General features: G+C 36.2%; 4 protein-coding genes, 1 non-coding gene and 1 pseudogene across 5 annotated transcripts; 3 read left to right on the top strand and 3 right to left on the bottom strand.

The window, feature by feature from the left end:
- Positions 1 to 269: 269 nt before the first annotated feature.
- Positions 270 to 6,159, top strand: LOC140831983 (probable histone H2A variant 3). Its single transcript, XM_073195729.1, has 2 exons — positions 270 to 489; positions 5,611 to 6,159. The coding sequence occupies exons 1-2, from the start codon at positions 379 to 381 to the stop codon at positions 5,905 to 5,907; spliced, it is 408 nt and encodes a 135-aa protein (XP_073051830.1). The 5' UTR covers positions 270 to 378; the 3' UTR covers positions 5,908 to 6,159.
- Positions 6,160 to 7,430: 1,271 nt separating this feature from the next.
- On the bottom strand, positions 7,431 to 9,693 carry LOC140831982 (uncharacterized). The gene is made up of 4 exons (XM_073195728.1): positions 9,555 to 9,693; positions 9,278 to 9,471; positions 8,646 to 8,768; positions 7,431 to 7,914 (listed from the first exon to the last, which is right to left on the bottom strand). The coding sequence occupies exons 2-4, from the start codon at positions 9,432 to 9,434 to the stop codon at positions 7,697 to 7,699; spliced, it is 498 nt and encodes a 165-aa protein (XP_073051829.1). The 5' UTR covers positions 9,435 to 9,471; positions 9,555 to 9,693; the 3' UTR covers positions 7,431 to 7,696.
- A 479-nt stretch (positions 9,694 to 10,172) lies between these two features.
- Positions 10,173 to 12,481, top strand: LOC140831981 (uncharacterized). Its single transcript, XM_073195727.1, has 4 exons — positions 10,173 to 10,577; positions 11,112 to 11,416; positions 11,513 to 11,723; positions 11,822 to 12,481. Exons 1-4 carry the CDS (start codon positions 10,329 to 10,331, stop codon positions 12,320 to 12,322), a joined length of 1,266 nt encoding a protein of 421 aa, XP_073051828.1. The 5' UTR covers positions 10,173 to 10,328; the 3' UTR covers positions 12,323 to 12,481.
- A 1,318-nt stretch (positions 12,482 to 13,799) lies between these two features.
- TRNAG-UCC (transfer RNA glycine (anticodon UCC)) lies at positions 13,800 to 13,871 on the bottom strand. Its single transcript has one exon. It is a non-coding gene; the product is annotated as a tRNA-Gly (tRNA).
- A 1,383-nt stretch (positions 13,872 to 15,254) lies between these two features.
- On the top strand, positions 15,255 to 16,404 carry LOC140831843 (probable indole-3-pyruvate monooxygenase YUCCA4; annotated as a pseudogene).
- Positions 16,405 to 22,993: 6,589 nt separating this feature from the next.
- On the bottom strand, positions 22,994 to 24,740 carry LOC140831537 (gibberellin 3-beta-dioxygenase 1-like). Its single transcript, XM_073195284.1, has 2 exons — positions 24,217 to 24,740; positions 22,994 to 23,637 (listed from the first exon to the last, which is right to left on the bottom strand). Exons 1-2 carry the CDS (start codon positions 24,708 to 24,710, stop codon positions 23,079 to 23,081), a joined length of 1,053 nt encoding a protein of 350 aa, XP_073051385.1. The 5' UTR covers positions 24,711 to 24,740; the 3' UTR covers positions 22,994 to 23,078.
- Between the last annotated feature and the right edge of the window lie 279 nt (positions 24,741 to 25,019).

Genomic DNA, 25,019 nt, shown 5'->3' with positions numbered 1-25,019 from the left:
AAACATTTACAAACACCACCGTTTATACAACAAATAACCTAATTGAATAACATGAAACCAAAAAAAAAAAACATATTTAAGTGGTGATCTCATATTTTGATTTAGTATCGGATGGACCCGAAATTGTTTGTGTTCTGGTATTTCTCAGAATTCGAATTCGGTTTTATTACAAAGCTTACCTTACTGGGCCATAACTTGGTCCAATCACTTTAGGGCCGGTCAAAATATTTGTCCACTTAAGCAGCCCTCGGCCGTATGTTTAAATACACCCGACCCGATTCGTAGACCGAGAAAGTGTGCTTCTGCCTCGTCTTCATCTTCTCCTCCTCTGAAATTCAATTTTCTTCGTTAAATCTTGAAACTTCGTAGATCTGAAGAATGTCTGGAAAAGGAGCTAAGGGTCTGTTGACTGGGAAAACCCCAGCATCGAAGGACAAAGACAAGGACAAAAAGAAGCCCATATCTCGCTCCTCTCGCGCTGGACTTCAGGTTCATTCCTGCTCTCTTTCTTTGGGAGAAAGGGAAACTATTTCGACTTTATTTGTCCCCGCGCACTATTCTTTTTGCTTAATTCGTTGGTATTTTCTGTTTTCTGCTCTTTTTCTTGGTTATTCCTGCATTTTTATGTTGGTTTAAGAGGTTCGTCTTATTTTTACAGTTGTTATCTGTAATTTGTCGGCAAATGGGTCCAAGAAATATTAAATGTATGCTGAATGAAAAACGTGGGTTAGCCGAGCAAATTTGAAACGGAATTTAAATACGCGTTTTTAACGCGTGTTCACACGGTCAGAGACTCTATAAATAGAGCTCCTCCTTATAGAGCTCCTCCTTTACTCCATCAGCATAACCCAAGAAGATACATTTTCTGGATTTCGAATCCAACTTTGATCTTTCTTGCTCATTGTACGTTCACAGAACATACACCGGACTTTCAAATGTATGCAAATGAGAATAATCTGTCGGCTTTCCCGTCCACATCTCCATCGGAGTCTTCAGATCAATCGCCACTGAAGGAGAACGATTGATAATATAACAAGCGGTTTTGACTGCTTCCGCCCAAAATGACTTTTCTAGACCCGCAGTCCTCAACATAGCTCTTGTTCTGTCCAACAAGGTCCTGTTCATCCGCTCCGACACTCCATTCTGTTGAGGTGTGTAAGCCGTCGTGAATTGTCTTTTGATGCCCTCATGTTGACAATATGCATTAAATTCGTCACTGATATATTCTCCTCCATTGTCAGTCCTCAGACACTTGATTTTCTTTTCAGAATCAAGTTCAACTCGCGCTTTGAAATCTTTGAAGACTTGGAAAACATCTGATTTCTTCTTGATTGGATACACCCAACATCTCCTAGAGAAATCATCAATGAACGAGACAGTATCTCGCTCCTCCTAGGGATACAACCGGTGCTTGCCAAACATCCGAATGAATCAGCTCCAATATGTTTTTGCTCCTGGCAGTAGAATTGCCAAACTTAATCTATGTTGTTTACTGGTAACACAGTGCTCACAAAAGGGTAGTGACACTTTTGTAAGTCCTGGCAGCAGCTTCCGTTATGAGAGAATTTTCAAACCCCGTTCTGACATATGCCCTGAGCTTTCTATGCCATAACACTGTTAATTCTTCTCCTGAACCAATTGATGCAACAGCTAGTTCTGCCTCTTTGTGTGTTTCTCCCAAAAATACATACAGATTTGCAGCAACTTTTTCCGCCTTCATAACCACAAGCGCTCCTTTCACAATTTTCATGATCCCGTTCTCGATCCGAGTTTTGCATCCGATGTCATCCAATTGCCCCAAAGACAAAAGATTTTTCGTCAGTCCTTTCACATGACGTACCTCCTGTATGGTGCGAATGGTGCCATCAAACATTTTAATTTTGATAGTACCGACCCCAGCGATTTCCAAGGCATGATCATTTCCCATGAATACAGATCCTCCTGAAACTGGTTCATAATGATCAAACCATTCTCTCCGAGACGTCATATGCCACGTCGCTCTTGAATCCATTATCCTATGTGTCACAAAATTTGTGTTTGCCTTCTGCAACAGTTGCTGCTTCGCTGAATAATATTTACCACTGCCTGAAGTACTGGCCACATTTTCTTGAGAACTCTTCTCGATACTCGTACACTCTTTCTTGAAGTGCCCTTTACCGCCACATTTAAAGCAGTAAATATTTTTCTTCTTACTTCTCGACTTTGATCTACCTCGTCTTTGACTCCCACTGGAATCACGATCCATAAATCTTCTTCTTATCATTGGTAAAGCCTCTGCCTGCTTCGATGTTACCAACCTATCTTCCTTATTCTTGCGCCGACTTTCTTCTCCGAGAACCGCAGTTAAGACATCGTCGAATCTTAGAAAGCCCATAAGAATATTGTTGGTAATGTTGATGATAAGTCGATCATATGAATCTGGTAGACTTTGAAGTAGAAGCTCCGCACGTTCATTTTCCCCTATTTTATGCCCCATGGAAGTGAGTTAGGACAAATAGAGTATTTAGTGTGTTGATATGGTCGGTCATCGATGAGGATTCCGCCATCCGAAGAGTATAAAGCCTTCTCTTTAGGAAAATCATATTGTGTAGGGACTTGACCTCGTACATCTTTGTCAGAGTATCCCAGATAACTTTGGCTGTTTTTATTTCAGAGATACTTGACAAAACTTCGTCAGCTATAGCCAAGTGTAAATTGGCAACAGCATTATCATTCATCTCGTTCCACTTTCCATCATCTGTAATCTCCACCGGTCTATCTCCAATAGCCGCCAAGCAATTTTCCTTTCTTAAAACTGCTTGTATCTTTATTTTCCACATCATAAAATTGCTTCCGTTGAATTTTGCTATCTCGTACCTTCCCGCCATTATGTCTACAACAATTTTATAGACTGGACAAAATAATCCCGCCTTAAATAAAAAATCTCGAAAAATCTTTTCTGATGTGGAAGATCAGTCTAGGCTGCAACCACAGAGCATACTCAGAATTTTAAGAAATTTTAAACCAAGGCTCTGATACCACTTGTTGGTCCCACGTGCGGAATTTGAGATAATAAAACCCAAAAATAAAGAATAAACTGGACACCGAGATTTACGTGGAAAACCCCTAAAAATTATTAGGGTAAAAACCACGGGCAAGATGAAAAGAATTCCACTATAATATTTTGTGGTGTACAACTCACTCACTGTGTTTCCAAAGAGAACACACACTCTCTTAATACTGGAGAACAAACACCTCACAAATATTATAGAACTAATAGATGAGAGAAAACTCGAAGAAGGGATGATTTCAGAATGAAAGGAGGAGCTCTATTTATAGAGCCCCTGACCGTGTGAACACGCGTTAAAAACGCGTATTTAAATTCCGTTTCAAATTTGCTCGGCCAACCCACGTTTTTCATTCAGCATACATTTAATATTTCTTGGCCCCTCGGTATATGGCGAATCCTGGACGAGAGCATTGGAGCACTGTTAAGAGGATCCTTAGATAAATTAAGGGTACCTCGAATGCTGCATTATGTTATGGGGGATCGGATTTTACACTCAGAGGCTATGTCGATTCAGATTATGCAGGTGATCCTGATAAGAGGAAATCTACTACTGGTTATGTGTTTACATTTGCAGGGGGAGCAGTAAGCTGGGTTTCAAAACTGCAGACAGTTGTGGCGTTATCTAAAACAGAGGCAGAATACATGGCAGCTACTCAAGCTTGCAAGGAGGCAATATGTATTAAAAAGTTATTGGAGGAGATCGGGCACAAACAAGAGAATGTTTCTTTGTTTTGTGACAGTCAGAGTGCTTTGCACATCGCAAGGAATCCAGCCTTTCATTCCAGGACTAAACACATTGGAGTACAATTTCACTTTGTGCGGGAAGTAGTAAAAGAAGGAAGTGTGGATATGCAGAAGATCCATACGAAGGATAACATAGCTGATTTTCTGACCAAGTCAGTGAACACTGATAAGTTTGAGTGGTGTAGATCTTCCAGCGGTCTAGCGGAAACGTAAGCAGCACGGAATGGCAAGATTGAAAGGATGTGTGGAGATGTGTTTGATTCTCAATCAAATCTCCAAGTGGGAGAAATGTCGGCAAATGGGGCCAAGAAATATTAAATGTATGCTGAATGAAAAACGTGGGTTGGCCGAGCAAATTTGAAACGGAATTTAAATACACGTTTTTAATGCGTGTTCACACGGTCAGGGGCTCTATAAATAGAGCTCCTCCTTTCATTCTGAAATCATCCCTTCTTCGAGTTTTCTCTCATCTATTAGTTCTATAATATTTGTGAGGTGTTTGTTCTCCTGTATTAAGAGAGTGTGTGTTCTCTTTGGAAACACAGTGAGTGAGTTGTACACCACAAAATATTATAGTGGAATTCTTTTCATCTTGCCCGTGGTTTTTAGGTTTTCCACGTAAATCTCGGTGTCCAGTTTATTCTTTATTTTTGGGTTTTATTATCTCAAATTCCGCACGTGGGACCAACATAATTTCCTTATTTCATAACTGATTGAGTTTTTTCTTGCGTGATTTTCTGTAACTATGTTGTGTTCGTGTTGCCAATTTAGCGGGAAAGAATTGTTTTATTTCCCTTCTAAAATTTTGATTGGTTCTGGTATATATGAATGGAAGAATTTAAGAGCAAATAATTGTTTATACGTGCAGTCGGAATTGCTAAAGTCTCAGAAAATAGTTATAGCGTTTAAGTTATAGTTAGTAAAGGTGTGAGAGGAATGTGCCTAAACTCACGTCCGCAAGGTGAAACTTTTACCCCGAGAGATAAGCCCAAGACATGATGGTGGTGTGCTTAACGCCTTTAAGATGTTTACATTAAAGGAGTGGATACTTTAAGTATATTTAGTGTTATAAATTTATATGTGTTTGTTGTATTTAAAATATGGTGTTTATTATTGTTCAATGATCTGTAAATTACTTATTACATTCCACATGATATAATTTTCTTTATAAGCCTAAATTTTTTATTGCTTTGACTCTGCTATTGTTTTTGCTTCTAGTGCTATTTGCACCTTTAATATATGCTGAAACATTGGACTATCGAGAGTTATAATGTGATTTCGTAGCTCTTGGTAGCTTTTAGTGATTGGATATATTGTATGGTAGAATGGGTTCTGCAATCTGCATGTGTATAACCCAAAATTGTATAAAATGTTTTTTTTTAGTGTAGCAAATGCAGTATATAGGCAATTGAATATTTGATATTAGTTGTATCTTTTGGTACCAAGCTTGCACATTTGATTCATTTCAAGCTTGTGGCAGTAATTATAAAGAGTAAATAATAATTTTTAAAGCGTATGCTGTCTAAAGGTTTCAGTCTAGGATGTAGAAACAAATTTCTGTAAACCTTCTTCTGCTGATCGTACTGGCGTATGCTATTGTCACAATAAAGAAGTATGGTTTAGACTGCCAATGATTTATTTTCATTGGAATGAGAAATAACCGTGTTTCAGTTACCAGTGGTATGACACGGTGCTTAAGTTTTACCGGCTCACAGTAATTTTCTCATTGATACATTGAAGATATTTTTTTAAAAGAATCTTTTGTTTGCTTTGCGATGGGATCTTTGTAGGTATTACTTAATTTTACATTCCTGTAGTTCCCTGTTGGCCGAATTCACCGACTCTTGAAGGAGCGAGCTACAGCTCATGGACGAGTAGGTGCCACAGCTGCTGTCTATTCTGCAGCAATTTTAGAGTACCTTACTGCGGAAGTGTTAGAGTTGGCTGGTAATGCTAGCAAGGATTTGAAGGTGAAGCGTATCACACCTCGTCATTTGCAGTTGGCAATACGTGGAGACGAGGAACTTGATACTCTTATCAAAGGAACGATAGCTGGTGGTGGTGTGATACCACATATCCACAAGTCACTCATCAACAAGTCCGCCAAGGAGTAGAATTCAATATTCTTGAGTATAAAGGATTAACAGTACCAGGTGCAATTCAAGATTTGAGCATAGGACTTCGACATGTTTATATGTTAGTTTATGCTCTCATGTTATGAAGTTGGAGTTTATGGCTTGTGTTTCTCTGTCGAGTTTAGAACTTTAGGGAAATACTTTGGACATTGTGGGTAGCGTTTGTTTTCTGTAATGTGTGATTTTGGTGACACTTTGAGTTATCAATTTCATGTGTAATATTGCTTTTCATTTGATTACTTTTTGTTTGTTGGATTGCAGGGTTATTAGCAAACCTTCTATCCAAATTAATTCGGTTTGTTCATCAAATAATTCAAATCGAAATACATTCAGAATAAAATCAAATCGTGGAGAGTCCCCAACAATTTGGAAAACTTACAACTTACTGAGATATTTTCATCTACATACTCCAATTAGATTTGCCATGATTCCCTAGCAACTATAAATGGTAAGTTCCTCATTCGACTTAGCATATGCAGCCTCACAGTCAACTAGCAGCTGGACCAGAAACGTATAGAAAACGAACATAAACTCTAGATGCAATTCAAAACAGTTCTCCTATGAAGAGCTTATTACATTACCGATTACACAGCCGAAACCTTGGGAACCTCGACAAGAAATTCATGAATTTCATCGAACCATGGATTCTTCTCCTTCGCTGGATGTCACAGCACTGTTGCATTTGAAGCCAGATCCGAAGGCTATCTGCCAGGTCCTGTCGCCTCTCTTAATCCTCCCTTTAGCTTCCGCGTATGCCAATTCATACGACAGAGAACTACTTGAGGTGTTACCAAACTGATCATGAATATCATTTATGACCCAAAAGAGTGCCTAATGTTTCTAAAATTTGCCCAACTTAGCCCAGCAGTTAGATTGGCATTAGCCCATTCTCATCTTTTTATTCTATTGTGTGGGTAATGGACAAAGAGTGAAGCGAGGTTTCACATGGACACTTCTTTTATTTTACCTTATTTTTGGATGGCTACACGGGAAATGCTTAGTCGATTCTGGCTGGAATGATGCCCGTGAACCGTCTCATACAAGTTTTTGCCGTCTTTAAATACGTATATTTTCACTGTGCTGTTCAAAAGGATTTCAGTGATGAGAGTGAGAAACATAAGTTCCCTATCTTGCAAAAATCGGAATTTATTTATCAGATTAAAGTCAAAGCGCAAACATAATTAGTTCAACAACACACAAACCTTTCATCCCACTGATTGTGCTCAATATCTTACGAACTTTGGTATTTCAGATGAACCAACCAGCAGAAATCGTTGGTAGTTAAGTTATTGCTAAGCTCAACATAATAATTATGTTGTCAAAAATCAACCTGGAATTAAAAAAAAAAAGTATAATCCAATGATGCTCAAGTCATTGGTTGTATAGGGGCATGCATGTTGTCAACTCATAGCTTAGTGTCGTGTTTCACTGCACAAGCACACGACACGGAGTTCCAACATACCCTTTGAGTCGGCCAGTGTCATAAAAGATGTACAGAGAACAATAAATAAAAACATCTAAAAATGTAATCAAGTATAAATTATCTATTTTTGAACTGCAACTGCTGTCTTCTACTGGAAAACTGGAGCAAGTTAATTGGACTTGCACACTCCGCAATAGCAGGCCATTTCAATTCTTTCGACTCATTTCTACCATAACCAAATGTGTAATGATGAAAGTCAAACAATTTTCAGAATCCAAAATTGAATAAAGTTTCAATTGTCCATCAATTTAGCATGATAATCATCAAGAAACTGGATCCAAGTAGTTAGTTCTTTGTTTGAGATTCGCTGATGAACTTGGAAACCACATAGCAGTCTGGAGGAGTGATGTTTGTATAGTAGTTGTGGATTGTTTCTGTGATTTCAAAACCAAATTTCTTGTAGAACTTCATCGCATCCTCATTATTCGTTTGCACGTGCAAATAAACCTCACCAATGTTCTGCTTCACGCAAAGATCGAGCACATGATTCAACAACTTCGAACCTAAGCCACATCAATGAATGAAGTCAGGACATAAAAAGCTTTTTTGCCCCGAAAATGATACTTCAGATGCTACAAAAGAAGTAGGCACTATTCAGAATTGGATTACAAACAGTGGAAATAGAAGAATTAAGAAAGAAACAGCATAACTTAACACAAAATTTACTCCATTTGACCTGTAGACCTACGTCCATTCTACAGTAACCAGGGTCTAAAACTTTTATTAATCTTACTTAATTAAGATTGCAATCATCACCTGTTTGTTTATATAGGTGAAGATATATTAATATAAATTTGACAAAATATCTCTCTGAAAACTAAAATCGCAATGAAATCATATCAAAGAATACACCAGAAACTCAATAACTTCACACCTGATTCCAAAATAACATTATTGCATATTAGGAGAAAGGACTTTACTTGATAACACTAAAAAAATATAGCTTTGTCTTGTGATTTAAGATATCCTAAAATTCTGCCACTTCTATAGATTTTGTAGTAACAACCAATTACGCTATTTGATGAAGATAAATTATGAAATGGAGTGATCAAGGTTAACATCAAATTCTCAGCTCCGCTTTCGCGCCCATATGTTAAAACAAAGTGTACACAAATCCATTTTGACTAAACATCAGCACTGTCTGTATGCATCTTTTCATCAGTTCAGTCCAGACAAGACGTTAATACAAACTTTTTAGAAGTAAAATAAAATGGAAGAGGATTAAAATACTCACCAACACCCAATCCACGGTACGGAGCCAATACACCCAATGTCATTATGTATACACGAATAGCACCACTGTCTTTCTTCTCAAGACGGCATGCAATAGACCCCACACATATGTCACTGTAATAGGCTGAAAAAAAGAAACTTCCCAGTCAGAATCACAAGAAAAATCTCTCACAGACTGATTATCATGCCTGTTCAAGTATGACTTCAATTTTTAAGCAACACATTTGCCAGTATTTTCAAGTTTAAGCATTGATTTGTAGAGTTGCCACGAAATACGCATTTCCAGTAACAAAATTTTCCAATAATCCTTTTATCAGATACCATACTTGGACAAAGTTGGAGTACTTCTAATCAACGGTTCTATTTGCTCAGATTACTTTAACCTTGCACCCTGAGTTTCCGATACATTCATTTCTACCCCTACAATGACCTCTTTTGCACAAATTAGCATTTCTTTTAATCACGTACGGAAACTTACAGTCTTGGTATGCTTGATATGTTCCTAGTTACCAATTAACAATCTAAGTAAAGGTGGCACGGGAAGATATGACACAGCAATTGAAAACCCAGTTAGCTCAATTGGAAATTAAACTAATCCCATCACAAAAAAGAAACCCATAAGCAATCACAAACCTAATTTGGTAAATTCACCGGAGGTGAGGGCATCGGCATAATACTTATCGTTGTATCGAACGGGGAAAAGAGCAGTGTTGAGCTTCTTCAATTGCATCAGATTCTTGTCCCTGACACCGTCCAATGAAATCGAAACTTCTCTCCCTCCTACCCCCATTATCACTTGGTAATCTCCCTCGTCTCGGATAAGTTATCTGCATAACGAAGTGAAAACAAGAGAGCTTAATCTTCAGAGCGTATGTAGTCAAATATCGTAGAGATCAGAGAGAAAAAGTACATTGCAGGGAAATAAGGAGCTGAGGAAGGCTTGAGGAATGGAGCAGAGGGCGGCTGAAAACTATGAAAACCGAGGCTGCGGGGTGGAAGGTAAACTCGGCGACGTTATTATTGCTTATTCTTCCATATGCTCGTGTGAAATGACAGTTTAACCCTGAGACTTGATTATAATGACAGTTTAGCCCTTAAATTTACTATATAAAACAACATCCCTTAATTTTCAGAGAATATAAATATAGTCACATAACTCATCAAAGTATTATTGTTTGTTTATTCACCGAAAACCCTTTTCGATACTAATATTATTCTATGTGACTATATAAAACATACACCACACATATTAAAATATATATATATATATATATATATATATCAAATATTTATTCGTTATTCAATTTTGTTTGCTTATATTTTTTTTATTAATTTATGGATAAAGTGAAGGATCGAAACATAACCATAATTTTGGTTGATTATAATGGAAAATTACGATTAAATGTAAATCCATGATCTTGATATTAAAACTCAAACTCAATTTTTGCAATCACCCAACTAAATGTAGGCAAAACTTCACGTGAGAGGTTAAATTCGCAAGATTTTCGATATATTGGAACAGTGAATAATCTAGCTTTTAAACCATTGAACTGGTTGTGAACTGGAAGGAGGGGTGATTCGATTCTAATCCATAATTGATAATTCTCGAGCACTCTTCAAAGCGTTCTCCTTGCTTTGTTGTCTTGCCCACTAGCTTCCACGTCCAAGAAATTCAAGTTCAAAGATGAAGGAATCAAAGAGGAAGGCCAAGGCGGTGGTGGTGGGCGGCAGTATAGCGGGAATTTCCTGTGCTCACGCACTGATCGCCGCCGGTTGGGATGTGGTGGTGCTGGAGAAAACACGCTCTCCTCCGACGAGTTGCGCCACCGGTGCTGGATTAGGACTTGACCCTTTGTCTCAAAAACTCATCGACTCGTGGATCAAACAACCCCACATGCTCCAACTCAACACCTTACCCCTCACCATTGATCAAGTAAGTGAACCGTAATTTCAAGAGTTTGCTTAAAACATTAACTGGGAAATTCTAGCGATGCTTTTATTGCAAGAATCCACTCAAAACGAAAAATCAGTCTTGGAGATTGAAATGTGTTTCCTTGGCGTTCTTGTAACATTGTTCTCAGGTTGATTGATTGATTTGTGTCATCTTGATTTGTACCCGTATTATTGCAAGGTTCATTGATATCTCATTTGTCCTGATTATCGCCACTTGTTCTTGTTTCTAAAAAAGATTAATCCTTTTTATTTTATTTTTTAAAAGACAAATCCTTTTTCTGAATATCGATGAGGGAGGTTAGATAGGATTGCCAGTCACTATAAAGCAGATCTCCACATGAATTCATATCAGTGAGGATCCTTATTCTGGAGTGAGGGCCATTATATCTGATGTAATTTAATAGCATTTTTTTACCGTATCTGAGATTAACACGGCTGCATGACCGGCTTTTGGCTTAGTTTTTCCAAATTTCTATGTTAATAGGCTTACTAGCTTTTTTTTCCGGAATTATAGAACCAAGCAATAGATGGGGGCCAGAAAACGAGCTGGGTGCTGGCCAGAGATGAGAACTTCAATTATAGAGCAGCATACTGGGCTGACCTCCATAGCCTTTTATACAAGGCGTTGCCATTGGGTGTTGTTTGGTGGGGGCATATGTTCCTCTCATTTAGTGTTTCTGATGACAAGACTTGTGTGAAAGCTAAGAGTAAAGTTCTTCAAAGGGGTGAGATAATCGACATTGTTGCTGATTTACTTATTGCAGCAGACGGGTGTCTCTCTTCGATATGTCAGACCTTCTTTCCTGACCATAAATTGAGGTTTGTGGGTTTGAACAGCAGATGATATTCTCATGGTAACTTTCAATGTTGAGAACTGGCATTTAGCTTCATGGATTAATCTATTCAGTTTACTAGATATTCAGGTTATTGTGCATGGAGAGGGGTCCTAGATTTCTCGGATAATGAAAAATCAGAAACCATTTTGGGTCTGAAAAAAGCCTTTCCCGACCTTGGGAGATGTTTATATTTTAACATTGGATCAGGAACTCATATTGCGTTATATGAGCTGTTGAACAAAAGGATCAATTGGATTTGCTATGTTAATCAACCAGAGCCGGTACTTAAGGTATAAGACATGACCAAAATGCTGTCGGTTTTGATGGGCCTATTTCGCATCATTATAACTTTGAAAATGTTACTAAAATTCAATGTAATATTTGTTAGGGAAACTCAGTTACCATGAAAGTTAGCAGCGAAATGATTGAACAGATGCATGAATCAGCAGAGAAGATTTGGCTACCGGAACTTGTGAAACTAATACGAGAAACAAACCAGCCATTCATGAATGTCATATATGACAGCGAGCCTCTAGAACAAATTGTCTGGGATAATGTGGTTTTGGTCGGAGACGCAGCTCACCCAACTACTCCTCACGGTCTGAGAAGTACAAACATGTCTATACTGGATGCTGCTGTCTTGGGGAAATGTCTCGAAAAACAGAGGGTTGAGAATACAAGCATAGCTCTCCAAGAGTATCAGTCTATTCGTCTACCAGTCACCTCAAAGCAGGTTCTATTTTCTCGAAGATTGGGATGCATCAAACAAGGTTTAGTCCTTCCTCATCACCAGCCCTTTGATCCGATTACAGCTAGTGAAGAAGATTGCGAAGAGTTGCAGCAAAGGACCATGCCTTTCTTTTTTGACATCCCTTCTGTATTGCTGTAATTTTTTATCTGTTTGATTACCAGATTAGGCTCGCTTTGGCAATTTGAAATGTATACAGAAGGGGATGATGGAAATTCTAAGCAAAATCTATATGTTGGAGATATAGTTATAAACTGAAGTAGTATCTGTATGGAATGACAAATTATTGTTTTTATTTCACTTTTATTGAGAATCTGAATGTCGGCCTCACTGCACAAGAAGATAGGAAAAGTAGTCCATGTTTCTACAACCAAACGACAGGTAAAACAGATATATTAATTGATATAATATTATTGGTACCTTTCGGAGTTTAAGCATAGTATACACCAAACTAATCATATTAAACCATGAGTTTAATTTTTAAGATTTGCAGAGTTATGCAGATAGATACTCCAATCATTATTATTTCTTCATTTTATTGTCCTCTTAGACTTTTCGATATTCCCCTGAGATCTCAACCAAGTGGAGATGAAGGAAGCAAGAACTAAGTCCAAGGCAATGGTGGTGGGCGGCAGCATAGCTGAACTTTCATGCGCTCACCCTCTGATTGCAGCTGGTTGGGATGTGGTGGTGCTGGAGGAAAAAAGCTCACCTCGAACTGGCTGTGCGACCGGTGCAGGACTTGTGCTCGATCAGTTGTGTTGTCTCAGAAACTTCTCGAGTCATGGATCTAACAACCTGAACTAATTCAGCTATCTTCGTTACCGCTCTTCAATGATAATGTAGGTGAAATTTCTGCAAAAACACTGCTCAAGCTCAACTTAGAAAAAATCAATCTTTCGTCCAGATTTAAAAGATAGAGAATACGTCTGGATTCCAGAACTGGTGAAAGTAATGAGGCAAACAAAGGAGCCTTTCTTGAATGCAATACATGACAGCAAACCGCTGGAACAATACTTCTGAGATAACGTGGTTTTGATAGGAGAGGCAGCTCATCTGATAAGTCCCGATGGTGCAAGAAGTACCAACATGTCAATTTTTGATGAGGGCTCGTGGACATGGATTCAGCTCTTGAAGAATAGCAGTCTATTAGGAAGCCCGTCAACAAAGAGCAAGGGCGGTTAAAGCAGCGGTCAGCACCGTCTGATAGAGATGTGTTCGATCCATTGACAGAAAGCGAAGAAGAATGCAGGGTGCTGCAGCTGAGGAACATGCCTAATTTCGACGATATTCCACCCATATTAATGTAACAGTAGGTTGGCGCTTTCATGATTTTAGTGTATGCTCATTGAGGATCACGGAAGTGCTGCTATATCTTTGATAGTGAAGAATTCTCGACTTTTATGAAATTGTTGAAAAAAAGTGAAGTGTGCGCGATGAGATAATGCTTCTGAAAAACTGTTATGTGGTGTTCATCAAATTTGTAACAGTCAAGTTGGTTGATTCTAAATTATGTTAAGAAGGTATTTCTTGAAAAATGTTGCGATAAAAATTGAAGTAAATTACCCCATCGTAATGTATGATTCCTAAGAATTTCATAATTCAAGCCAAAAATGGATGCGTTTGCCGGGAGTCGAACCCGGGTCTATTGCTTGGAAGGCAATTATCCTAACCGTTGGACTACAAACGCCTATGCTGTAAAAGCCGTATATAGCTTATATAAAACAGTGTAACCTCGCAGCCCAATAATATCTATTTTCTTGAAGAAACTAGTTCCATATTTTAATTTGTTTCTTGAAGAAACTAGTTCCATAATATCTAAAAAATAATAACATTATTATCTGAAGAAATTATTTCCTATTTGAACTTATTTTAATTTTCTATTGATCAATTTGGAATTTCTGGACGATTTTGAAATTTTGTTATTTAGAAATTGTCGTTAAGTACAACTTTTAACCAAGGAAACAATTATCATATATTCATACAAAATTAAAAGCTAGATCCATGTAAATGAGACTCATTCGTCCAGAATCCAATCAAATTATACAAAATCTACGTTACCTAAAATATGGGCCCAAGTAGTTTCAGCCAGGAATAATTCCAGAACCTGTAAATGAGATGTATATCTACTAATTTACCTTTCTTTTTCACTTGCGTCGTAAGCTTCGAAGTGGCTACGCCGGACACTTTTCTGACGCATATTCACGAGTTCATCTTTTTGTCTGCATGTCACAGTAGAAGTCATAATTCATAAATATATCCCTTACTCATTTCTTTCACACAATACTTATATCATCATCTGTTGCATTATCTCGATTCAACTCACTCGATTTACCAGGATCAAATCATTAACGACACAAATCATTTATTTCTTTCAAATCCTTCCCATTATTATATATATACATCATCAGCGATATGTGGGGAAAAAAATATCAACCTTGCTGACTAAATAATGTTTTATTGTTGGTGTGCATGTATAATTAAAGTGCTCATGAATAAGTATGATCGAGCTCACGTGTGAATTTCAAATTTTTTTCATATAACAATATAAAAATATTACACATTCATATTACTTATTATTATTATTATTATTATTATTATTATTATTATTATTATATAAAAATGGTCAGTGTTTTCTTGATCAACTTTGACAAGATAGAGCCACGTATCGGTATTACCTTACTTGGTCCAATGATGTAATTATTAAAAATTCCACAAAGGGTAGTTATAAGTAAAACACACACGTATACTAACCAGATGGGTAATGTTGTATTCGATCAGAATATATATATATATATATATATGTGTTCTTACCACTTTTCTGTAACTCGGACATCTGCAGACATAAAGTGGAGAAGAAAATGCCTTGAGATACAGAGAAACAGGGTTTCCTTCACCTTCACGCCTCAACTCCGCTCTATTTCAACACATGCATCGAAAAAGCATGCATATAAATTGAAAAAACACTGATTTGACCCATGTTCTTCTATATGTTCACTATCGCGCATCCTGCTCTTCTTTTCTACTGATTCATTTCTTGAACTCTCCACCGTTTCTTGGCTCATTTTTCTAAATGGGTGCTTGTAAAAAAGAAGATGGAAATGGTAAAACGAAAAGTTTGTTTCCCACCGGTCCTATAATCGTAGGCGCAGGGCCCTCGGGCCTAGCAGTAGCAGCATGCCTTCAAGAAAATGGCGTTTCTTCTGTAATTCTCGAAAGGACCGATTGCATAGCTTCTTTATGGCAAAAAAGAACCTACGATTGCCACAAACTCCATCTCCCCACGCAATTTTGCCAACTCTCATTACTTAGTTTCCCTGAAAATTTCCCCAAGTACCCCACTAAACATCAGTTTGTTTCGTACATGGAGTCTTACGCAAAACACTTTGATATCGACCCAATATTCAATCAGTCTGTTTCCAGAGCGGAACTTGATTCTGTCACTGGATTTTGAATGCCGAACCCCTTATACCAGAAATTCAAAGGATGGATGAATTCCAAGGGCCCGTCATGCGTACCAATGTTTATAAATCGGGCTCCGAGTTTCAGAATCAAAGAGTTTTGGTCGTGGGCTGTGGAAATTCTGGTATGGAAGTAAGCTTAGATCTCTGTAGTCATAATGCAAACCCTCACATGGTGGTCAGAAACTCTGTAAGAAACACTTTTCAAATTACTTATAATAATCCCATTATCCATTTGTTAACAAATTTGATAAAACTAAATGTATTTTTTGATCATCCAGGTCCATATTTTACCGAGAGAAATGTTTGGGATCTCAACATTTACAATAGCAGTGGCACTTCTGAAATATTTGCCATTAAAACTTATCTAAAAGTTCCTCTTGCTGGTGGCTAACCTCACCTTAAGCAACACTGATGAATTAAATCTCCGGCGACCGGAAACCGGCCCACTCGAGCTTAAAAACGCCACTGGGAAAACACCGGTACTCGATGCTGGAGCCCTTTTCTCAGATCAAATCCTGTAAAATTAAGGTAAATTGCACATAATAAATGAACTCGTTAGCGATATATATGATCAGAGGCCTGCATTGCTTAACATTTGACTATCTTGTATCATTATTTTCTTTTGCAAATATCAATGTTGTAGGTGATGGAAGGAGTGAAGGAGATAACACAGACGGGGCAAGATTCGTGGATGGCGAGGAGAAGGAATTTGATTCAATTATCTTGGCAACTGGATACAGGAACAATGTGCCTGGTTGACTCAAGGTGTGTAATCGAAAGTACAGAAAATACTGAGATTGTGTCTCAATAAAATTTAATGATCAAAATAAGACAATATTTAACATAATTTTATATGGCGTACTTATTTTGAACATGTTATAAATTAATTTGAATATTTAAGGGATTTCTGATTTAAATTAACGGCCTTCGGTATAACTGAAGTACTGAACAATACTCGAATGTGTTTGATAATGCTTGAATGATTCCACACATGACTCAAACAGTGCTCGAAGCTAGATGTGGAATGGAAACATTGTTTGGACGGGTTTTTTTTTTTTTTGGTGACATTGCATGTGTTTTTTTAGTTTTTTTATCAATTGTTATATTAATTGACGTTGAAGGTGTAATCGAGATATTTTTAATTGGGGCATGCAACTTTCCCAAATGGTTGGAAAGGAGCGAACGACTGTATGCGGTAGGGTTCACGAGAAGAGGACTCGTCGGTGTTTCATCAGACGCAGTCAACATTGCAAAGGATTTAACTGACAAATGGAGGATAGTTAAGGGGCTACAATGCAATTAAACTCAACATCTTGCCCATATAATTATTTGGCAAAAAAAAATAGAGATACTGAAAGAAATTTGATGTATAATGTGACGGGGAGAGGGAAAATTTTGGGGGAGGACAATGTCAATTGTGTTTCGGATTTCTCTTTGATTTTAGGTAAATTATAAAGTTTGTATGAGCATGTTCGAAATTACAATTTATGTCGGAGGGGTTTGTTGTAAAGATTGTCTTTCTTAGAAATCAAAGATTTATTTTATTTTCTGAAGGGCACTTCTCATAATTTATAGGTTCATCGTTTGATCTGTGATGCCTCTATATCTATATATATATATGCAAAAATTTGTGTGAGACGGTCTCACGGGTCGTATTTTGTAAGACGGATCTTTATTTGAGTCATCCATGAAAAATATTACTTTTTATGTTAATAGTATTAATTTTTATTGTGAATATTGTTAGGGTTGATCCATGTCACAGATTAAGATCCGTGAGACAATCTCACATTATATTCGCTCATATAAGAGTTGTTATCCATCGAGCCAAATCCGGCGAGACATAACCTTTCCCTACCTTACATAACAAATCGTCTAATTTTATGCATTGAGCAGGGTAATAAAAGAAGGATTATTTATGTTTTCTCTTTATGATAATCCATATATTATGGATATATATATATATATATATGTATAATGTATATGTTAATTTTCATAAAAAAACATTAGTTATTCAATTGTTTAATAACATCGTAATAAATGGAGGAATATTCTTGATGTACATATCTTTAACTCATAAAAAAACTGTCGAAAAATATATCAATCAAAATAATAATAAAAAAAAACAAATGTGGATTAGATAAAGATCCTTAAAAAGTATGTATTTCAGATAATTTTTATATATATCCTTATCTTCAAAACATCTATTTTGTATTTGTTTGCAACGAGATATCCAAGATTATACGACCATATATAGGAAATGTCCGATAAAAGCTCAAAATTTAGCATGATTTTTGTTTTATATATATAATAAACGTGAAATGATTAGATGCCAAAAATCTTTTGGACAAATTCCATTTTCCTTTCGAGTAAAAAATGGATATTTTACAGTATCCGGCGTTTCCGTTTCTTGTAACACAACTAGCTATGCTACGGATCCATAAAATTTATTTTCCCAGATTATTTTCTAAACACGATAAAAGGGTAACAAAACTATTTAAATTAGCAAATAAAATGATATAAATTTTTTATTTGTTTGGATTGGGTGTGTCAAATCAAATTAAAAAGAAAAAGAATTGGTAATGGGGAAGTTATTTAAAAATCCCCAATCATAATATTTCTTTGCATTCACTCCCTATCCACAAAATTGTGGTACTATTTCATACAAAATGTGGTACACTTCATGTGGAAATGTGATACTAAAAAAGTACCTAGGGACTGAAAACAAAGAAAAAAGGCGGCTGGGGACTGAAGCCAAATTTCCCGTTGGTCAGAAGCAAGCGTGTACGCAAAATATGCATCATGGATCCTTCTCTTTCTTTATCTGATGGATGGAAAGATGTCACGTTAGTTGATTATATTATTGAGAAATGAGTGAGTCTCATATGATATCGTCTGTGAGACCAACCTTATCTATATTCATAATAAAAAGTAATACTCTTAGCATAAAAAGTAATACTTTTTCATGGATGACCCAAATAAGAGATCCGTCTTACAAATACGACCCGTGAAACTATCTCACACAAGTTTTTATTTTGAGAAAATGATGGGCCTCTGCCAATCATACCGTGAATATGGACTCTACCTACAAATTATACACTAACTTAACTGACCTCTCTCTCTCTCAAGTAGAGGCATACAAGCTTGAATTCCGAATGAGCAATGGTGACGTTACACGCTTCTCCCGAAATACCAAAAGCACGTGTTACGGTTACTCACGTTTATCTGGGTTAGTAAAACCAAAAGCACGTGTTACGGTTACTCACGTTTATCTGGGTTAGTAAACCAGATTAGTGTTTAATTTATGAATATTAATTCGATTTTTTATATCAACATGTTTTAGTGTCCATAGCTAGGGGTGGGGTGAACCGTCAATGGTGATACCCTTGGAGAAGTCCCGTGTATTGGGTACTGAATACTCTCGGGTCATGGGTTAGGTCCTAGCAAACTTTGGGTCAGTTCGATAATAGTCAGACAAATGAATGTCCTAGACATCATCTCTCCGGACTGTCAGAAACCGCGCTTCCAGAAGAGTTCCTGGATGATGGTTCTCTACCTGGATTACCTCGATAATAGCACATCCTTCGAGTGCACAAGTATGAAATATCTTATCTTGGTATTTGTCAGAATCGCATAGATTTGACAAGGTGAAAAGCGACAGTTTGACGTGTCAGAGAAGTTGGTGTCAGAAAACAAGGTATGTGCAACCATCTTGCCATGATTAATAAATGAACACTGAAAACAAGATCATCATTGACTTACTTTCTATAAATATCAAGTTTGTTTAAACATTAAAGCATTTATTTTTTCATACTCTCCTAAAAAAATACACATTAATACAACATTTCTTCTTGCTATATTGTTTCTTATTATTTACTATCTGACTTAAGCATCGGAGTGATAACGTCGGACATCTTTCCGGCGTTCATTCACGTGGTTATCTTCTTGTTTGCATATCAACACCAGGTTTTCTCCGGAGCAAGATATTTAATCTTGATACATCTAGCTGTGCTATCATCTCTCATTATTTTCATAATCCGACCTGGTAAAATTATCCACACAGCTTGCACCTATTTTCATCCGGTCGCATCAGTCATCTCAATTGATTTGAATCACGACTGTCAAAACGTCCCTCTGTGTTTGGCTGAACCTTTTTTACTGACCATCCACATTCACTCAGTTCTCGATTCTTTTACATGTCTAGATACGGAGGTGCATTCGCTTCACGCGACAATTGGTAAACTATTAGTGTCACCAAATTAAAATTTGATTGAAAAGTTATGTTATATCATTCTATCAATTATATTTAAGAGCCTTAGCTTCTTAGAGAGAGGTGTAAGGTTTAAATATATTTTTCCCTTTATTTTGTTTATTAATTTGTTCTTTAAAAGTTACTCAAATTGACACGATCGATATAATTCAAAATTTTTTTTTTAAAATCACTTGCATGTTGATCAAGTCTATAGTTGGGAAAGTTTTTACTTTTGAAAATTATTTCCCATGCTCTTTATTTCAGTCAGCCAATTTTAAGAGATCATAATAACTCAAATTCAAGATTGAAGCTCATGATATAGGATTGGGTAGCTGGACGATATAATTAATTAAAATGCCACGCAGTTTAGGTTAGGGAGTACACAAGGATATATTGGCATGACATGGCATGCATAGGTACTAATCAAAATCAGTGTCATGCATGCGACATTCGCCCGACTCACCCACAGACAAATGCGGTGTAGTAATTTTTATTTTTACTTTTTATTTTTATTTTTTTAAAGTCCGTGAATCAATTATTTGTTTTATATATCCAATTGGATTCTACCAAAATTTTAATTTTATATTTAACTGAATCTACTTTTGTGAAGTTGAGTATGGAATATAATGTCGCTTTTGGATTAAGGTGCGAATTGGAGTGGCGTCGGTGCACCGGTATTTTCCGTGTCATTTGGAGGAGAGACAACTCTTAGGATGGTCACCTACCTACCAACTTCTCCACCCGTACCATCTCATTGCATAATTATATGGGACAAATTTACGAACTGATCCGATTTATTAAAAATATTATTTTTTATATCTAAATTATTATTTTTCACTTCATATATAGACTGTGTCGATATATATAAATATATGAAACCGTCTTATATATGACCTACTTTGGCGACTGGTGATCGGGCACATGCAATATTTTTTTGTGAAATTAGTAATGATTTTTCGCTATTTTCAATATGTTCATCTATATATAATTTTCAATTTTTTCTTTCATATACTTTCGATGGATGATCATTTAATGTCCAAAATTAAGTAATTCGGTATAATTAATTTGGCTTTTAAAGAAACAAATACAGAAGCATGTGAAAATGTAATCTAAGTTTCAAATGAATATTAACTTTTAAGGTTCTAAAGTATATGTAGATAATTTCATTTATGAACTTTATTGGGCTCAATTGAACAAATGGGCCCACACACATCTAGGAACCTAAAATCAATTATTGTAGCGTTCTTGTTTTACGTTGGGCTTTGCTCCCAGCATAACGTACTCTTTATTTTGTATTTTTTTAATAATCTTTATTTGTGATTTTTACTATTTAAAATTTGTGTGTGTGTGAAAACATGCAAATTCATCACTGGTCAGGGAATACATTTGACTATTTAAATTTTGATTTATAGTGTGTCATTATTCTTAATAAAACAAACTATTGACGCATTCGAGGTTGGATATTTATATTTTATAGTTAATAATGTTGTAATCACGTCTTTTTATTAAAATTAATTATAATTAATTTTAAAACAGTCCAAAAACACGGAATTTTGTAATTAATTAAGGTTGTATACGGATTGATGAACATGAATTTCAAACGTATTTTTATAATTTTAGAAAAGTTACATCCACATTTCAAATCCATCATCTGTATGTTTATATAGTGTTTTATGTTAATGAATGTATATTTCAAATTCAACCAATAATAGAGATATTTAAAATACATTCTACTTTGTGTAAATAAATAATGTATGAATTTAAATTTTCATTTTTAATGATAAAATATAATCGAAATTTATCCTAATGAAACGTGAAACATTCTTTGCTACTTGATTTGGGTTAACAAATCCTCCTCCAAGAACACTGTATTTTGTGTGCACAACGACATATGACACATGCATGCAACATATACACACAAATTAGTGTTGTATTATTCTCATGAGATTTTAAAAACATAAGTAATAATTTTAACTAGTGCTAAATTATATATATGATCTTATCTCGTGCAATATAATTAAATTTTTATATTTTTTTAAAAAAAATTGTGATTTGTGCCTGTTTTCACGCTGACTGATTAATTAGGTACATGTGGAAAAATTTCGATTACATTTGGTCACGCCTATGGAAAAATTTAATCTTAGTATAGTGAAGACGACAAAAGCTAAAGTGATTTTCTTGGACTTTTTGATCCCGACGAGACGTGACCATTTAACTCAATTTCAGTACGTAACCGCTCAATTTTTTTTCAAATATTAACATATGTTTCTTAATATATATATATATATATATATATAATATTGGTGCGTGTGTTTATTGAACAAATGTTCCCCCGTAGACTAATAATACATATAAAGGCAGACAAATTAAGCCTTATCATGACCAAGTTTAATTAGTTATTAAATTTGGTGTATAATTAATTAATTAATTAATTTGCAAGCTTAGCTTGTCACTATGCATGTCTTTATGCCTGTCTCTACGTACGTGATTAAAGATGCTTAATTTTAAAATAAACATATTCGATTTTGTTTCTATGCCAAAAATGAATTAAATAAAGGGAAGCTAATGTAATATGATGGCTATAGATTTGTTTTATTTAAAATTATAACCTCATCAAACCAATCAAAATGATTACGTAATATATATACTGTATACACATACATGTGAAAAGGTATCACAGATTTATATCTATGGGACGGGTCGACTCACTTCATATTCGATGCGAAAAATAATATTTTGGACATAAAAAAATAATATTTTTCCACTATTAAGATGAAGTAAGAGATTTGTTTCACAAAATTGATTTGTAGACAGTCTCGTGCAAAATATTGTCGATACCAGCTATTGCTAAATCCCAAACTCCTCGAAAAATGTTAACGTAGAAAAATCATTATCTATGACAGCTTAATAGAAGTGATCAATTATTTGCATTATTTATCAATTTTAGAAGTTCTATTTTGCGTTTGCAGTCTTTCCAAAGGAAAACCCTAATATTTCAGACAGTCGTGAGATATGATTAATTTAACATTCTTTATTTACTCACATTATCATCCATAATAATTAATACAATCTCCCGCATCATGTGGAAATAAAAAAAATATATGTCCCCAAAATATTTATCTTTTCCAAGGCAGTTCAAGAATTCTAGACCTAGTTGAACAATTATGAAAATGAACACATCGATCTACACTGTTTTAAGAATCGAAATTGCCTTGTCGAGATGCTTATTCTTGATACTGAGATACTCTTTCACCGTAACTGAACGATACCGAGGAAAACCGAGATTCAACAGGGGAGCTACCACAGAATCACTTTGAGGGCCGTAGAAGAAGGCCATCGAAAACCTATGCCTCATTTCATTAGGAACCACACGATGATACACCGTCGGAAACAGCCCGTTCGACACGATGTGCAAAAGATCACCTATGTTGACGACTAGGGCTCCTGAAACTGGAGGAGCAGTTATCCATCCCGTGTTTTCCCGAAAAACTTGAAGACCCTCCGTGTCATTTTGATGAAGAATTGTTAGAAGTAGGGAATCTGTGTGTGGAGCTAAGCCAATGGCTTGATTGTGGTTGGGGCAACAAGGGTAAGAATTTAGCTGCAAGGCGCCTTCAGATTTGTGGACAGAAGCTGTAGAAAGTAGGGTTTCTTGATCTTTTGCCTCCAAGGACTTGAGGATGAGAACCAAGATTTTGTGGGCTAATGATTTCATCTGCTTTTGATAACTGTCCATGGCATTGCTGAAAAATATTTAATCAGTTAGTTAGTATTTATTTATCAATAAATTGTAAGTTTAATATCATGTACTCGGATTTGATGAGAATTTGATGAGAGTTGGCATTCTTGTTTATCCGAGGATTGACTCGGATTTCACAAATTAAAAATATTATGTCATCCATCTATTTCAATTTTATTTTATATAAACATTAAACTTTAGAGAAATACTGTGATGGACATAATATTATATTAAAACATTCAATGTGGATTATGGATTAATTTTCAAGTTTTTGTATACAGTACTGCATACAGCATATTGCAATAGCTTAAGTAATTAGGTTAAAAGTTGTTTCCAGAGTGATAAGGAAAGAGAACATTTTTTGAAAAGGATATTACATTTAGATGGCAGGGATTGAATTTGGAAGAGTGATTAGAAGAATGAATTTGAAATAAATTCATCAAACAATCAAATGAATTTGAGATTCATGAATTTGAAATTCACGGCTCCAAATCTTCAATCCAAGCGCGTACGTATGATAGGGATCGATTTTCTTCATGTTATAAGTAGTTATACATAACCTAGATATGCATGGGCGGCTTACCAAAATTTTTCATAGTCCTGAGGCCAGAGTAGTTTAGCATGCTCGATCGCAGAACCCATAATGGTGAAGCCCTCATGCCACATTAACTTGGAGAAAAAAGGAGAAATCCGAGCTACCCCATATCCGGTGGCTCCACCTGGAGAACGCAACGCCTTCCGTTTCTGCTCAGCGGGGAGAGCAAACAACTGTCGAACATATGACTCCGCATTCCCGAGCAAACTCGAGGGCACCCCATGGTTCGTCACTTGGAACATTCCCCATTTTCGGCAGGCATTGCCCAGTACTTCCACAACATTTGGAGCCGTCAGGTCAACAATGGGTACATCTGACTCGTCCACATGTGCCTGACATATATGTTTTCCTGATAAAAGATCGCCGGATTCGGTCCACACATGTGAGTCAGGCAGGTCGTGAATCGAGTCGAAATCGAGAGGGACGATGTGTTTAAGTTGGAGAGGACTGTCCCCATAGGCTTCTGAAAGAGTTGTTGCCATTAAGGATTTTTGTGTGGGTACTATGTTTGAGAATTGAGAAATGAGCTCATTTTTGTATGACATAAGTTTTGGACTGACCAAAAGGTTAGGTGAGATACAGAAAATTATATACAAGGTAGGAATAATGATTTCCATGTGTTTTACACGTCGCTGGACGGCTTTATGGACCGAGTGCTGTCTTTGAGTGCCGATTTTCGGGATATAATTATATATGCTCACTTGTGGGGATAGTTCTGCACAACTCTTGAAGGGGAAAATTATAGCCTGTGATCCTTAATAGGCAGTAATCTCATGTTGTAAGTTTAAAAA

The sequence above is a fragment of the Primulina eburnea genome, chromosome 5 (genome assembly GCF_022965805.1).
Source record: "Primulina eburnea isolate SZY01 chromosome 5, ASM2296580v1, whole genome shotgun sequence".
In the NCBI taxonomy this organism is placed as follows: Eukaryota; Viridiplantae; Streptophyta; class Magnoliopsida; order Lamiales; family Gesneriaceae; genus Primulina; species Primulina eburnea.
This window is presented reverse-complemented; position numbering and strand designations above follow the sequence as displayed.